Source organism: Zootoca vivipara, chromosome 6, assembly GCF_963506605.1.
Source record: "Zootoca vivipara chromosome 6, rZooViv1.1, whole genome shotgun sequence".
In the NCBI taxonomy this organism is placed as follows: domain Eukaryota; kingdom Metazoa; phylum Chordata; class Lepidosauria; order Squamata; family Lacertidae; genus Zootoca; species Zootoca vivipara.
Genome location: NC_083281.1, coordinates 2,395,300 through 2,412,645, shown reverse-complemented (window position 1 = coordinate 2,412,645; position 17,346 = coordinate 2,395,300). Strand labels below are relative to the sequence as shown.

The window sequence follows — 17,346 nt, the reverse complement described above, 5'->3', positions numbered from 1 at the left end:
TTTTGCTCAACGGGACGAAACTTTTGGTTTTTTATATAAAACACCATTCTGTTGCTCTCTCTCTCTTTCTCTCTCTCTCTCTTTGTAAATATTTCTTGCCGTGTTTCGTGACATAGGTAAAGCAAGAGAGAACAGCTCTAACGACAGATGAGAATCAACAGAATGAAAAAACAGAGTACAGGGGCACATGACTTGAAATAACAAGATCCGAGTGAAGCATGATATTTTATTTATTGAATAAATTAATCAAAAATAATTTAATTAAATAGCAGCCTTACTTGATGAACAAGCGTCGTTCCAGGTGCGCCAAGCATGTGGTGAGGGTTGCCTTGAAAACGTTGGTTCTGCTGTATACAGAATCATCATCATCATCATCATTATTACAGTTGCACCTTGGAAGTCGAACGGAATCAGTTTGAATTCCAAAACGTTTGGAAACCAAAGCGCGGCTTCTGATTGGCTGCAGGAAGCCCCATCGGACGTTCGGGTTCCAAAAATCACTCGCAAACTGGAACAACCACTGCTGTATTGTTTTAACGCTCGATTGGGAGCCGCCCAGAGTGGCTGGGGAAACTCAGCCAGGTGGGCGGGGTATAAATAATAAATTATTAGTATTAGCATTATTCTGGGTTTGTGGCATTTAGGAGCTAGAACGTTCGACTCGCAAGGTGTTTAGGATCCAAAGTTTGACTATTATTATTATTATTATTATTATTATTAGAATTTATATACCACCCTATACCTGGTGGGGTCTCAGGGCAGTTCACAGAATAAAATCAAGATATAAAACCACAAAATACATACCGTAATAAATATAAAAACAACTCCAATTCTCATGGAATTGGGGAACTGGAAGGGACCCCTAAGGGCCGATCTGGTTCAACCCCTCTGCAATGCAGGAATCTCAGCCAAGCCAACAAGGAGGTAGGGGAACAAACAGTGGAACTTCAGAAAAGCACCTGGAATTAATTCATTGAATCTCTCTCTCTCCCTCCCCCCCCCAAAAAAAATTCAAGGCTCCTGCAGAGTTTGCTGCCGCTGCGGCACCGAGTACATGGTGACGCCGTCTGGGAACTGTGTCCGCAAGGAGGAATGCGTCCACCACTGGGGGAAGTTGCGCAAGCAGAGAGGTAAAACGTAGCCTTTGTGTTCCTTTTCTCCCACATCTCATCCTTCCGCAGCAGCAGCAGCTCAAAGAGTGGGTGTTTGCGGCGGTTTGCATCTTCACCCGTGCTCGGCCTCCCTGCGTTCTGTCTTCGCAACAACCTATGAGAATCGCGCAGGGCTGCTGCTTCTCGTGGCTTGCTCGGCGGAGTTGGAAGGGGGGACCCCGAGGGTCATCCAGCTGAACCCCCCACGATGCAGGAATTTCAAAAGCATCCATGACGGATCCAACCTCCGCTTAAAAACCTCCAAGGAAGGAGAATCCACCACCTCCCATTTGCATATTTCACAGTAAAAGCCGTTCCACTCCCTCTCCCCACAGAAAGCCCCCTCAAAGGGGTTTCCGAAGAGAATCGAACAGGCATAGGCAAACTCAGCCCTCTGGATGTTTTGGGACTACAACTCCCATCATCCCTAGCTAACAGGACCAGTGGTCAGGGATGATGGGAATTGTAGTCTCAAAACATCTGGAGGGGCGAGTTTGCCTATGCCTGGAATAGAATAACCAAGTTATTGGTTAAAAAAAAAAGGCTCGAAGTAGCTGCTTTGAACATTCAGTGAAATGAAATCGGCAATAAACAGGTTAAAGCAGACATCAACATTCTGTGTGTCTGGGCAGGCTCATCTGAACAAAAATGTTTTTAGCAGGCACCGAAAAGAATTCAGCGAACAGTTTCCGCCTTGATCAGCAGGCAGGCAGGCAGAGGTCCTGGATGCTGGGTTTGGATCCCTGAAAGCTTACGAGTCACATTCTCTGAGGGTGGCCTACCGGGTAGGGTTGTTGTGCAAGGCTGAAAACGGTTTGGCGTGGGGAAGGAATACATGGGTTCTGAGTGTTTTGAGACACTGAGGGGGATAGAACAAATATGTAGCGGACCAGTTCAATTCCCTGACCTAGTCATTATGCAGCTTCGGCAAAGAACCACTCTTTGAACTTTGCTGTTTCCTCTTCCCTCCCCTTATTTATCTCATCCCTTTGGTTGTAAACAATCATCATCATTATTATTAATTTAAAACCTTGAGTGCTTGAGAGAAAGGCAGGATGTAAATATTGCAAGTGAGGACAGCCTCTGCGTAACATTCAGCTGGTAGTGTCTGGGAAATGCCCTTCCGCTGGTGTCCTCCTTGGTCAGCCTCTCTTCTCCCTTTCAGTTCCCGGTGGTTGGGAAACCCATTACAACTGCTGTTCCGGAGCGGTGGGTTCCCCTGGGTGCCAAGTCGCAAAAGTAAGTAGTTTTAAATTTCCTTGGTTTCCTTTTATCTCGCCCGTCCTCCATCACAGAGCCCCAGGTGGCATAAGCGTGGTTGGTAGATCTAGGCGCAGGTCGTAGTTCACTGGTAGAGCCCCTGCCTTGCAGGTAGAAGGTCCCAGGCTCAGTCCTGTTTCCCTCCCAATCCCCAGATAGGACTGGGAATGCCCCCCCTGCTTGAAACCTTGAGAGCCCTGTGAACATCAGTTAGGCCCGGTTGCTCACCGGATGGCAAGACGCTTTGAGCATATGGCACCGATCCTAGTCGGACTGCACTGGCTACCAATTAGTTTCCAGACCCAATTCAGAGTGCTGGTTTCAACCTATAAAGCCTTAAACGGCTTAGGACCGCAGTACCTCAAGGACCGCCTCATCCCATAGGATGAGAACGGGGCCTTCTCTGCAGTGGCTCCCATTTCTGGAATGCTCTCCCCAGGGAAGTTGCCTGGCGCCTTCATTATACACCCTTAGGCGCAAGGCAAAAACGTCCCTTTTCAACCAGGCCTTTGGTTGATCTGTTTTACATCCTATGCCCTTTTAATATGCGGGGTTTTTGGGGGGGGAGGGGGCTCGTGGGTTGTTGTTTTTATTTTTATTAGGTATTGTAGTTGTGTTGTTGCAGCTACTCTCGAGTAAAGACGCCCAAGTCCGTGCTTGTCTTTAAGGGTTTATTGTGCATATTATTTACAGTGCAGAGATAACAGAAATTATTTACAGTGCAGAGATAACAGAAAACAAGACCTCCTAGTCCCTCGCAGAATCCGGGAGTGGACGTTTCCTGTTGCGTGACCAGCATAAGAGCTTGGGCACCCTGAAACGCCTCCTCCCGACCTTACGTTTAGTGGCGCGCCTTAATTCGGGCGCCAGAAGGGACTGCCTGTTCCCCTCCACCTCTGGGTCAAGGCGGAGCAAGGGCTCTCCCACATCGCTGAGCCTTGCCTCCTCCATCCTGCTAACTTCCTCCTTCCCCCCATCTCGCTAACTTCCTCCTTCGCCCCCAGCTGCTGCTGCTCTCACTGGGCGAAGTGCTGGTCAGCAGGATGGGGGGGAGTTCCCAGTAGGAAGGTCCCCTGACAGGTATTTTGTGTTTTTATATCTTGATTTAATTCTGTGAACCGTCCTGAGACTCCCGGGGATAGGGCGGTATGTAAATTCAATTAATAATAATAATAATAATAATAATAATAATAGCCTGTAAACCTGGAAGCTCCTCCACAAATTTGCCTTTGTCCTAAAGCAGGGGTCAGCAAACCTTTCCAGCAGAGAGCCGGTCCACTGTTCCTCAGACCTTGGGGGAGGGGGGGCTGGACTATATTTTGAAGGGGGGGAAATGAACAAATTCCTATGCCCCACAAATAACCCAGAGATGCATTTTAAATAAAAGGACACATTCTACTCATGTAAAAACACACTGATTCCCGACCGTCCGCGGGCTGGATTTAGAAGGCAATTGGGCCGGATCCAAGGCCTTCGTTTGCCTACCCATGTCCTAAAGCCAGGCAAGGTGAAATAAGCCGGCTTCCTTCTCTCTAATTCCCTCCCCCCTCCTTTCTTTCAGCAACACGTTCACGACGGCAGGAAGGAGAACTTGGAGGGCTTTGTGAAGACCTTTGAGAAGATGCCCAGCGCGGACGGCAACCCGGGCATATACGCCTTAGACTGCGAAATGGTTGGTAGAGCATTCGATTGGGGCTGGCTGGGGTGGTTTCGCAAAACGATAGCCATTAAAATCATAGGGCTTAGGCAGCTCGAAAGAGGCTGCTTCTTTCAACTTCGAACGTGTCTCTGTCTATCTGTCTATCAGTCTACCTATTGTGTCTGTTTCCAAAACAGATAACTAAAACCGTAGCTCTGTTCCTTAACTGCTGGGTAATACAGTGGAACCTCGGAAGCCAAACACCTTTGAACTCGAACGTTTCGGCTCCCGAATGGTCGAAACCCAGAAGTGAGGAGTGTTCCGGTTTTCAAACGATTTTCGGAAGCCGGACGTCCAGCGCAGCTTCCAATTGGCTGTAAGACGGTTCCTGAAGTCGAACGCTATCTATCTATCATTATTCATCTATCGTGTCTGTTCTGAAAAAAGATAACTAAAATCGTAGCGCTCTTCCTTTACCGGTGGGAAACAGTCGGCCAAAAGAAAGCAGCCTTGAAAGTTGTCAGAAATGTCTCTCCCCCCCCCTCTTTGATTCCTGCCTCTCTGGACCCCAAATCGGTTTAGTCTCTGGGTCATTGAATCAGGCGAGGATTTGGCGAATAGGCGATCAGGGTTGCCTGCGAAACAGGAGCCTTCCTGAGTCACAAACACCCCCCCCCCAAATCTCTCTCTCTCTCATTCTCCGGCTCCCACAGTGTTACACCAAGCAAGGCCTGGAGCTGACCCGGGTCACGGTGATCAACTCGGAGCTGAAAGTCGTCTATGACACGTTCGTCAAGCCTGACCACAAAGTCGTGGACTACAACACTCGGTGAGGATAATCGGAGGTCTGGTCCGCCACGCCTTCATGCTAAGCCGCGGTTCAGAGCATTAGGTGCAAACCGTGCCCAGCTTCTTAACCTTCAGATTGCTGGCCTGTCTGAACCCTAGTTCTGTCTGCTCTGACTGGCAGCAAGTCCTCCAGAGACTCCATCTCCCCTACACAGCAGCCTTTCTGGCAGGCCAGCCAAATTAGCTTAGTTTTTATTTTTTTAAAAATCTTGTTTATTGATGTAATTTTTCGCAAAAAAAGACCGTAAGTTGACTTCTCGTCCTCCCAAGTTTAGTTTTTCCCTTAAGTTCCAAACTGTTTGGTTCCTCTGCTCCAAAATGAAATGGCAAATTCTCTTTCTTTCTTTCTTTCTCATATTTGTTTATTTCCTGCCTTTTTCTCAGCCTGAGACTCAAGGGCAGCTGATGCAGATAAAATGGAAAAAAAGCTAGAAACAGCAAATATGAGAGTTTCGTATGAGGGAATACGGTCTTTCAAATAGCCTGTACGTTCTGGGGGCCGTGCCAAAATTACATATAGCCAAAACACACTGGGTTCAATGTCAGGCAGGATTGCCAAAGTCTCTCCCCACCCCAAAACTCTCTTTTTAATGATTATCTATTTATTTTGCCAAATGCTTAAAGCTGAATGCTCACAAGTCAAATGCAAGTAAGTTGCGGGCTTACAAAAAGGGAGAACTGGAAACTGGCTGATAACTCTCAAAAGTGGATGTTTTGTTTGTTTTCATACATAAATTGTATTGTCATTTTAAAATTTGACAATCATCATCATCAGTTGACATTTACGTCACGTACTAGTTTTGACTTCCCTCCTCCCCTTTCTTGGTTTCTTGTAAAAATACATTTTCAAAACTTGTGTCTCCCCCTTAAATCATTTTGTTTGTCACTCTTTCTTCCAAAGCCACCTTTTAACTGCTTGCTTTTAGATTAATCCTGCTAATCTGTTTAATTGCTCACAATAATTTTTAGATAATCTACACATCTTCCTCTTTCTTTCTTTCTTTCTTTCTTTCTTTCTTTCTTTCTTTCTTTCTTTCCTTTAAAATCCTTTTTATTGAGTTTTACATTGCAAATTTAAATTCGAACATTAAACATCAACATCATCATTTAGGATTCCCTGAACCCTTCGACTCCCCTCTGCCCTTTCATGGTTACCATTTTTATCAATCTTTTTTTCAGCTGCTTCACTAATTTTCTCTATTTTTCTTAAATAGAGAAAATTAGCGAAGCATTATTTTTCTTAAATAATCTTTTTTTTTTACCTTAATTCTTAATACATTATGAGCATTGATCAAACCCTGCCAAAGTTTTTAGTTGTTTACATTGTTCTCTTAAATACATTGTAAAAATTTCCCATTCCTGGGGGTGTGTGTGTGTGTGTGTGTGCAGCATCCTCTTTCCATCTCTGCGTGAAGAGTAGGGGGGAGGCACCTTGATAATAAATAATAATAATAATAATAAATTTTATTTATACCCCGCCCCGCCCCCCAGCCAAAACCGGGCTCAGGGCGGCTAAAACTAGATATAAAACACTTGATTAAGATAGAACTTAAAAACAAGATTAAATACAACATTAAAATTATAATGCAAATTAAAATGCAGCCTCGTACGGAAAGGAAATGGGAAAGTGGGGGGGGGGAATCAAGTTGGGTCCAGGCCAAAGGCCAGGCGGAACAACTCTGTCTTACAGGCCCTGTGGAAAGAAATCAGGTCCCGCAGGGCCCTGGTCTCATGAGACAGAGAGTTCCACCAGGTCGGAGCCAGTGTTGAAAAGGCCCTGGTTCTAGTTGAGGCTAATCTTGACTTCCTTCGGGCCCGGGATCAAGCAGGAATTTTGTGAGAGTGCCTTTGAAAGGGCGAGTATTCCCACCCGCTTGACGACACGGATCTTTGCCTTCGCAGGTTTTCGGGCGTGACGGAGGAGGACCTGGAGAACGCCTCCATCACCCTGCGGGACGTCCAGGCTGTCCTCTTGAGCATGTTCAGCTCGGACACGATCCTGATAGGGCACAGCTTGGAAAGCGACCTGTTTGCGCTGAAGGTAATGGGAGGGAGGGGCTCTGCTTGCTCTGGGGGAAGCCAAGCTGCAGGGTGGGGTGGGCAGTTCACAAGAGCAGGCGACGGCAAAAATCATGGCGCGGGGGAAACCGCTAAGCCAGCCGATGCATCTGCATAGCCCGGTCCTTATTTAGGGCATCACGATCTACCAGTATATCGTGATGTTTAGCCGGTGATGATATTGCAAACTTGGCAGCCAGATAATCTCCTGGCCCAAGTGGGGGTCCGAGGACACGTTCCTGATGGCGTGAGGATTCCCACTGGTGCAGAAGAACTTAGCAGAAGTACAGTGGTACCTCGGGTTACAAACGCTTCAGGTTACGAACTCCGCTAACCCAGAAATAGTACCTCGGGTTAAGAACTTTGCTTCAGGAATAGCCATGTTCAAATATATAAAAGGATGTCATATAGAGGAGGAAGGTTGTTTTCTGCTGCTCCAGAGAAGCGGACACGGAGCAATGGATTCAAACTACAAGAAAGAAGATTCCACCTAAACATTAGGAAGAACTTCCTGACAGTAAGAGCTGTTCGGCAGTGGAATTTGCTACCAAGGAGTGTGGTGGAGTCTCCTCCTTTGGAGGTCTTTAAGCAGAGGCTTGACAGGCATATGTCAGGAATGCTTTGATGGTGTTTCCTGCTTGGCAGGGGGTTGGACTGGATGGCCCTTGTGGTCTCTTCCAACTCTACGATTCTATGATTCTAGGATGAGAACAGAAATTGTGCTCCAGCGGTATGGCAGCAGCAGGAGGCCCCATTAGCTAAAGCGGTGCTTTAGGTTAAGAACAGTTTCAGGTTAAGAACGGACCTCCGGAATGAATTAAGTTCTTAACCAGCGGTACCACTGTACTTGGGGAAAGGGAAACCCTTTGACCCCGTGTGCACCCGTCTCTCCCGGCAGCTCATCCACGGGACTGTGGTGGACACGGCTGTCGTTTTCCCTCACCGCCTGGGCTTGCCTTACAAGCGGGCTCTGCGCACCTTGATGGCCGACTACCTCAAGCGCATCATCCAGGACAGCGGTGAGATTTCGGCGCCTGGAGGGGGGCGGGATGGGGAGCAAGGGAGAGAATCCGTAGGGTGGCTCCTCGGCTTCTTCAGGCCGCCTTCCGCCTCCACCCCCCTCATTCAGCCCAGACACCGGGGTCCAGCTCTGAGGGCCCTCTGGCAGTTCCCTCCCTGCGAGAAGCAGAGGGCACACAGCCTGGGGGTCATTTTGGACTTACCGCTGTCCATGGAGGCTCAGGTCAATTCTGTGTCCGGGGCAGCTGTCGCCCAGCTCCATCTGGAAAGCAGAATGAGACCCTCCCTGCCCACAGACTGTCTCACCAGAGTGGTGCATGCTCTGGTTATCTCCCTCTTGGACTACTGCCATGTGCTCTCCATGGGGCTACCTTTGAAGGTGACCCAGAAACTACAACTAATGCAGAATGCGGCAGCTAGACTGGGGACTGGGAGCGGCCGCCGAGACCACATAACATCGGTCTTGAAAGACCTACATTGGCTCCCAGTACGTTTCTGAGCACAATTCAAAGTGTTGGTGCTGACCTTGAAAGCCCTCAACGGCCTCGGTCCAGTATACCTGAAGACATCTCCACCCCCATCGTTCAGCCCCGGACACTGAGGTCCCACGGCCAAAGGTCAAGATTGATTGATTGAATTTATATACTGCCCTATACCGAGAGGTCTCAGGGCGGTTCACAGAAAAGATCACAATATGTAAAATCAAAGTAAGAACAATAACCCAGTAACACCCCACTCCCCAAAAGAGCCACATTTTAAAAGGTTATTGGATGTTGATCAGGTCAACCAAAGGCCTGGTTAAAAAGGAACGTTTTTGCCTGGTGCCTAAAGGTGTATAATGAAGGCGCCAGGCGAACTTCCCTAGGGAGAGCATTCCAGAGATGGGGAGCCACCGCAAAGAAGGCCCCGTTCTCGTGTTGCCACCCTCCGGACCTCTCAAGGAGGTGGCACATGAAGGAGGGCCTTGGAAGATGATCTCAGGGTCCAGGTAGGTTAATATGGAAAGAGGCGGTCCTTGAGGTATTGCAGTCCCTCACTGCCCCACCCCAATTCCTTCCCATCTTCCTGAGTCTCAAGGCAGTGGTGGCCAAACTTGGCCCTCCAGCTGTTTTGGGACTACAACTCCCATCACCCTAGGCTAACAGGACCAGTGGCCGGGGATGATGGGAAATGTAGTCCCCAAACAGCTAGAGGGCCGAGTTTGGCCACCACTGCCCCAAGGGAACTGAGGAGTCGCAACTTCCTGCATTCTCTCTTTGTTTTTCTTCCCGGCAGTGGAAGGCCACGACTCGAGCGAGGACGCCCGGGCATGCATGGAACTGATGATCTGGAAGATCAAGGAAGACGCGAAAGTGAAGCGATGATAAAGGAGAGGCCGCCGCCGTTCTTTCTCCTTTGCCTCTTCCGCTTTTACCGGTGCAGTGCAATAATAATAATGATGATAATAATAATAATAACAACAACAATAACAGCCTCTGGGGAGCCTGGGCCCTCCAGCAGGCACGTTTCCCCCATCCTCCTGTGTTCGCCACCCTCCTCTGCAGGCACACTGAGAAAGCGTGTGACCTCGTGAGGCTGGCCGTGACGTCCTGTCCATCCGCCCCCCCCCCCTGGACCTGTGGCACGGTAGGCCCGCCAGAGAACTCCAGGATGAAATCTGGGCGGTGCCTAACTCCGCAGCTCCCCGAAACCCCGTCCCGTTCTCAAACCTCGAAAAAGCAGAAATGTGGCTTCTCCTTTTGGGGACTTAACATGGGGCTCCCTGTGCGCTGCCACACGTCGGGAAGTTGGCTGCGACAACTTCAGCAAGCTGCGGAGGCGCTGGCAAGCCACGTGGGGGCTGCGATCCGGCAGCAGGCCGTCTCCAAACCCGCAACACCAGGGGAGAAGGCAGAGGTGCCGTGCGGTTGGCAGGGCAGCAGAACTGAGTCTGAGTCCCGGCCGTGGGTACGGCAGGGCATTGCGCTCGCGCCAGGAGCACAGGGGGCCCTCGGTGCAGCCGGCTGGTGCCGAACCGCAGGACATGGGTCCCCCTGCAAAGAGGGGGGTTCCCCTCGCCCCGTCTCTCAGCTCAACGGACCTCCCCGCTCTCCGCTGCCTGCATTGTTGGACTCCTTCCTGAGGTAGAGGATGGCCCCGGATAGCCGCCTGACCCGGAATCATTGCTTGCGCAAGTCCTCTAGGGTGGAAAATGGGGCAGGGGGCATGAGCACGGCAGGGTCGCTGCAGGGAGCCTTACGATTCACCCTCCTTCACAACGGCAAACCAGGGAACTTCCTCCACTATTCAGAGCATATCACACTGAACTTTCAAGCTCAGCCGCGACTTTTTTAAAAAAACACTAGGAAATGCTTCTTCCTAATAAAATTGCTAGCTTTTCTGAAACGCTGTTCCATGAACGCCCCGTGGGGAAGCTTAACCCAGCTCGCTTGGGGGGGCGACGGGCGACACACGATGCAGGTGGAAATCTTTGCCTTGGCGTATAATGAGAAAAGAAAAAGGGGTGGTGGTGGTTGAATCCACCTTCTCCTCCTCAAATTCACGCACGCTCAGTTATCCACGAGTGTAAATAACAATGTTCTAGGAACGGAGCAAGTTAGAAGACAGGGTGGGTGGTGGGTGGGTTTCCTATTTAAAGCAAGGGGACAATTCTGCACTACAAGCTGTTTCAGCTGACAAAACACTCTTCCTTCCTCTGCACACACCCCCCCCTCCCGAATTGTCATTTAAGGAGGCCTAAGGAGAGAGCTCTCTTAGAGAGTTCAAATGTTTCCCGACGCCATTCATTCCCTTTAAATACCAGTTCCCTGTTTCCATATTTCTTTGCAGCTCCCAGTCTGCCCTCTTCCTTCCTTCCTTCCTTCCTTCGAGGGTAATAAGAGGAGAAAGCAAGTCTCCTTGGCCCCTGGGGGGGGAAAAGAAACTTTATTATTATTATTAATAATAATAACCTTAGTACGACCTCTTCTGCAGTTGACCTCAGCCGTTCCCTGGTTGACGATTCCCGAATCTCTTGTTTTGTTAACACTGTACAGTTAATTAAAAATGGGCGCTGTAGACTTTGTATATGCAGAACTGGTAAAACCTGTTAACACTATTTTGTAAATGGTTTTTTTTGTTTTGTTTTTTTAAATAAATAAAAATCCTGGCTATTTGTGGTAAGCATGATTGGTTGTTTTACAGATTCTCTCTCTCTCTCTCTCTCTCTCTCTCTCTCTCTCTCTCTCTCTCTCTCTCTCTCTCTCTCTCTCTCTCTCTCTCTCTCTTATTCTGCTTACTGGAGAGTGTGTCAGGGATAAAAGGTGGCGGGGGGTAATCCAGAGATTTTATTTTTGAAAGGCCACAACTTTGCCAAACGTTTCATCTACAGAGAGCCAGAAACCTGTCCTCATTAAGTTTAAATCAGAGAGGGCCTTGGGTTTCCTCCATACTTGGTCTAAGTACCAGCTCTGCATGCAAGAACTTGGAAGAACGCCTCTGCTCAGAAGAGGCAGTGCCTCTTGAGAACCTGAATGCTTCTTAGATAGGGGATTTGTATCCCAGATAACCACAGGAGGGGGGTTTCTCTTATTTGGAGGAGCCATTCCCCTCCCGAGAATCTACAAGGCAGCTTCCTGTCTTCATTCTCCTTCACCCTTGGATGAACATTCTGTGATGTCACGACAGGCTAACTATTCGGTGGCACAGGATTCAACGCCACCCTGAAAATGCATTCACTATTTCCATTCTCTCCCTCTGGTATAACTCCCTCCTGCAGGTGGGAATTCCATAGTTTGCACCGCGCGAAGCAGCCCTTTTGTTTCCCCTGCATCTCCCAACTTTCAGCTCCATCGAATCTTCACGAGTTCCGGCGTTCGGAGAAGAGAGAGGGAGGAAAGCTGCTCTCTTACTGGCTATCTCCATGCCGGGCACAGTTTCAGAAACCCGATGTGTCGCCTCCCAACTTGCTTGAGGAGTCCGGATCGCTGGATCAGAGCGAAGGAAAAATTGGAATGAAGTCCACTGGGCCATTGACTCTGGGAGCTGGGGGGTCAGAGGTCAGAAAGAGCTGGCGGGGCTTTTTGTGATGGCAGACGTTGTTGCGTTAAACATGCCTCTTTTGTGCACGAGGGAAAGCTGTTTGCATCCCTGGCTGTGTTCCTCGTGGGGATCAGCCCCTGATCGCCACCCCTACGCCAGAGCCTCCCATTGTCCACGTTATTGATCAGGGTGCTGAGCCTCATTAAAACCCCTTCTCCAGTTAATTTCCCTCTTGTAAGCTCCTTTTGGCCGGCAAATGTGGGACGGAGGGTCCCAGGAGCAGGGAGAGTGGGTGGCTGGCCGAGAGTCTCCCGCTGAGATATCGACGGACCTGTCACAACCCGTTTGCGCCCCGTGGCATCTGAAGGGTGCGTTTCAAAGAAATGTCCCCAAGTTAAAAGCTCCCCACTGAATAGACCACCAGTTCTGTGTTCTGGGGGATTTCGCTGTCCCATTTCATCTCCCCCCTTCCCCTCTTCCAGTGACAGGTTTGGAATCGCCATCAAAGCGTCCTTACTTTGCCGGTTCCATGGCTGCATTTGAAGATTGCTTCTTGTTTGCAGCCCAGAACTTCGGTCACTCATCTCCAATCAGGTGATATTTGGCTAATGATAATATGAAGAAGAATATTCTTTGGCGATCACTCGTAGCCGAGTAAGATTGTCTTCCATAACATGGTTTTAGCAGTGAGTCCGTAAGTGACTGTGGTGGCCAATTCTGGATCCACACATCCTTCCACAGTGGGGACATAGGTTTCCAGGCGGGAGTTGATCCCGGTGAGGGTTTGCTAAGCATGCCTTCCTCTTAGCACGTTTCTCCCTTGCGTCCTGAGTTCAAGTGTCTTCAAAGACCACAACACCTTTGGTAAAGGCTGTTCTCCAACTGGAGCGCTCGCAGGCCAGTGTTTCCCAATTGTCGGTGTTTATACTACATTTTTTAAAATTTGCCTTGAGAGAGCCTTTAAACCTCTTTTGTTGACCACCAGCATTACGCTTTCCATTTTTAAGTTCGGAATAGAGTAGTAGCTTTGGAAGATGATCATCAGGCTTCCGCACAACATGACCAGTCCAACGAAGTTGACGTTGAAGAATCATTGCTTCAACACTGGAGGCATTAGTTCGCCTGTCTTCCCAAGTGATGTGTATGAATTTTCGGTGACACCGTTGATCGAATTTTTTGAGGAGTTGAAGATGGCATTTATAAGTGGTCCAGGTTTCACAAGAATACAGTAAGGTTGATAGGACAATAGCTTTGTAAACAAGCATTTTATTATATACAGAACGTGGAGCTGATAACGCCCAGTTTGCAGGTTCGATCCCCATATTCCTGCATTGAAGGTTGTTGTTGTTGTTTAGTCGTTTAGTCGTGTCCGACTCTTCGTGACCTCATGGACCAGAGCACGCCAGGCACTCCTGTCTTGCACTTCCTCCCACAGTTTGGTCAAACTCATGTTCGTCGCTTTGAGAACACTGTCCAACCATCTCGTCCTCTGTCGTCCCCTTCTCCTTGTGCCCTCCATCTTCCCCAACATCAGGGTCTTTTCCAGGGAGTCTTCTCATGAGGTGGCCAAAGTCTTGGAGCCTCAGCTTCAGGATCCGTCCTTCCAGTGAGCAAGGATTCCAAGGATTCTTCTCTTCTCATGAGGTGGCCAAAGTATTTGAGCCTGCATTGAAGGAGGTTGGACTAAATCAGTGTTTTCCCTGGGGGGCGCTGGGATGATCCGGGGGGGGGGCAGTAGGAGCCTCTAGTGCAATGGGGGGGGGCTCCCAAGTTGGGCGCTGTTGTGGGATGGCGACAACGCCTTCCCCTGGAGGCGAGGAGTTTTACTGGGCGGGGGGGGGGGATGTTTTTTGGCTTCCCCCAGGCCCAGGAAATGGGTCTCAGGTTTCCTGCCTATTCATATAATTTCAAGCTGCAAGTTTTCTTATTCCCAAACACCTAAAACCCGAAAGTAAGTGTTCCCGTTTTTTAACGTTTTTCAGAAGCCGAACGTCCAACGCAGCTGTCGGCTATTGCTTCTGGGGCGCCTGCGCCAATCAGAAGCTGTGCCTTGGTTTCCGAACATTTTGGAAGTCGAAAGGACTTCCGGAACAGATTAAATTTGGCACATTTTGTTTTTGCTCTTTATTTTGCGTTTTTGTTTTTGAGGCTTTTTCGGTTCATTTGTTTCTGCGACTGTGTGGAACCCAGTATCCGAAGAAGTGTGCATGCACACGAAAGCTCATACCTATGACAAACTTAGTTGGTCTCTAAGGTGCTACTGGAAGCAATTTTTTTTATTTTTTGTTTTGACTACGTCAGACCAACACGGCTACTTACCTGTAACTAGTGTATGGAACCCAGTTCAGCTACTGATTGATTGTGTGACTGTGGAAATGGATAAAAGCCCCCCCCCCTCAATCCAAACAATGTCTATCATCAGTGCAGGGAAGAAAAAATAATCATTTTAATTTTTATCATCTACAATACTGTATTATTTATTTTATAGTACAGTACATTGATTATTGCTTTCATTTTATGGATCCGTGGTCTCGTTAGAGAGTAAAATTCATGTTAAGCTGCTATTTTAGGGGTTGTTTTTAAAAGCCTGGGAGGGATTAATCCATTTTGCATTGCTTTCTATGGGAAAGCATGCCTTGGTTTTGGAACGATTTGGTTTTGGAACGGGCTTCTGGAACGGATTAAGTTTGAGAACCAGGATGCATGCCAATGTCCAACAATAACTTTCATTAGGTTGTAGGACGTAGGTAGAGATAGGGATACACGAAAGAACGCAAATTTGTCACGGCATCTTTCTGTTCGTTTGGTAAAAGGAGAACGATTTCTAGGGGGGGCGCTGGGTAATTTGTGTGTGTTTTGAAATTGTTGTTGTTGTTTAGTCATTTAGTCGTGTCTGACTCTTCGTGACCCCATGGACCAGAGCATGCCAGGCACTCCTGTCTTGCACTGCCTCCCGCAGTTTGGTCAAACTCATGTTCGTAGCTTCGAGAACACTGTCCAACCATCTAGTCCTCTGTCGTCCCCTTCTCCTAGTGCCCTCAATCTTTCCCAACATCAGGGTCTTTTCCAAGGATTCTTCTCTTCTCATGAGGTGGCCAAAGAATTGGAGCCTCAGCTTCACGATCTGTCCTTCCAGTGAGCACTCAGGGCTGATTTCCTTCAGAATGGATAGGTTTGATCTTCTTGCAGTCCATGGGACTCTCAAGAGTCTCCTCCAGCACCATAATTCAAAAGCATCAATTCTTCGGCGATCAGCCTTCTTGATGGTCCAGCTCTCACTTCCATACATCACTACTGGGGAAACCATAGCTTTAACTATACGGACCTTTGTAGGCAAGGTGATGTCTCTGCTTTTTAAGATGCTGTCTAGGTTTGTCATTAAAAGCAGGCGTCTTTTAATTTCGTGACTGCTGTTTTGAAATAAGTAGGCCAAATAAGTTTGGGAACCTCTCGACTCGATGATCCTCCATTGCAGGAGGTTGCACTTGATGGACCCTCTGTGATTCTGCGCTCCCTATGATTCTGTGATTCTTTCGTCTGCCCTGGACCATCCAGCAATTCAGCCTCCTTGCAGGCCTGCGAGTTTTAGTGTTAGGAGAGGGGGGAGGAAAGCTCTTTTCTGTAGCTACTTGGTGGTGCATCCTTTGATAAAAACCACGCCGCTTCTTCCTTGCCTTTCCCCCACCCAAACTAAAAAGCCCCAATCCCCACAGCTGTTCCACATAAGGGAATCGCTACGCCCGTCCAGGACTGTAGAAAGCCGTGTTGATTCACAGAAGGCAAGCAGTTGGGAAGGGGGAGCTGAGAGAGAAGGGGACAATCTCCCAACTCGGCCCTCCCAGTAGCATGGGTTTTTTTTTTTAGGGGAACCCCTGCTGTGAAGCATTCAGGGCCCTTTCGTTCAGCTTAACCCCCTCCGCGCAGCCACGAGGCCGTTGGGGTCAGGGGTGATCGGGAGTGATCGATCCCACCTTTTGAAAGGCAATTTCATTCCTATAAAACTACGTTTTGTTCCCAGACAGCCGAAGCAAATTGTAGGGGAAGGTGTTAAAACATGGGGCATGCGAAGAAGGGTGTTTTTTGGGGGGTGAGGGAGCTTAGCGAGCAAATGGATCGATCAGGAATCGGGAAGCTGATTAGGGGATGGAGGTAAGCTCTTTAGCGAGCGACGTCCGAAGGGTGCAAGGCCATTGATCGACAGCTTCTCCTGAGCACATCTGTGCTCTTGTTAACTATTTTTTTTGTAGTTTTTACTATTTGAACCCAGGGCGGATGTTTGCTCGTTTCAATGCGCACGTCTTGAATCCACTGTTCCCGGACCAGATCAGTGAGCCCAAAGCTCAGTTCTCCCTCGAAGGTAGTTCTCCAGCCAAAGAACATGTTCAAAGGTCCTTTGCTGGGCCAAACCACGTATATATATATATATATATATAAAGGATACTTGGGCATGAAAAATGAATGCAGGGCTGTTACGATGGCACCATCCGGACATGGAAGTTAGCGTGGCAAATATCAGCCACTGATGTTCGCATTTCTGGCTTGCCGATTGCCTAAATTCATTTTTTTTAAAACATCTGTGCATCTTGCAGCTTCTTTTGGAGAGGTCTACAAAAAGAAATAAAAATCAGTTCTGAGATGCTGCCGGGCCTCAGGTTCACAATCTAAAGAAAACGATGCAACACACAAGAAACTTGGGATTGGGGGGGGGGAGCAAGCTCATAGGCACATGTAATTTTATAATAATAATAATAATGATGATAATGATAATTTTTATTATTTATACTCCGCCCATCTGGCTGGGTTTCCCCAGCCACTCTGGGTGGCTCCCAACAGAATATTAAAAACACCAAACATTGAAAACTTCCCTAAACGGGGCTGCCTTCAGATGTCTTCTATAAGTCAGGTAGTTGTTTATTTCCTTGACATCTGACAGGAGGGTGTTTCACAGGGCGGGTGCCACCACCGAGAAGGCCCTCTGCCTGGTTCCCTGTAACTCGGCTTCTCGCAGGGAGGGAACCGCCAGAAGGCCCTTGGAGCTGGACCTCAGTGGGGGTGGAGAGGCTCCTTGAGGGATACTGGGCCGTTTAGGGCTTTCAAGCTCAGCACCAACACTTTGAATTGTACATCCTGGCAGCCAATGTAGGTCTTTCAGGACCAGTGTTATATGGTCTCCACTCCCAGTCCCCAGTCTAGCTGTCGCGTTCTGGATTAGTTGCAGTTTCCGAGTCACCTTCAAAGGCAGCACCACGGAGAGCGCATGGCAGTAGTCCAAGTAGGAGATAACCAGAGCATGCACCACTCAGGCGAGACAGTCTGTGGGCAGGAAGTTATTCCTAATGTTTAGGTGGA

At 48.5% G+C, this 17,346-nt stretch overlaps 1 protein-coding gene across 1 annotated transcript in view; it reads left to right on the top strand.

Annotated features, from left to right (window-relative positions):
- Positions 1 to 11,155, top strand: part of REXO1 (RNA exonuclease 1 homolog) — a 32,156-nt gene extending 21,001 nt beyond the window's left edge. Inside the window, exons 10-16 of the mRNA XM_035119245.2 lie at positions 1,017 to 1,130; positions 2,317 to 2,390; positions 3,973 to 4,083; positions 4,764 to 4,879; positions 6,802 to 6,940; positions 7,856 to 7,976; positions 9,253 to 11,155. Coding sequence (XP_034975136.2) covers positions 1,017 to 1,130; positions 2,317 to 2,390; positions 3,973 to 4,083; positions 4,764 to 4,879; positions 6,802 to 6,940; positions 7,856 to 7,976; positions 9,253 to 9,341 — 764 coding nt within the window. The 3' untranslated portion in view covers positions 9,342 to 11,155. The remainder of the gene's footprint in view (positions 1 to 1,016; positions 1,131 to 2,316; positions 2,391 to 3,972; positions 4,084 to 4,763; positions 4,880 to 6,801; positions 6,941 to 7,855; positions 7,977 to 9,252) is intronic.
- Positions 11,156 to 17,346: the final 6,191 nt, after the last annotated feature.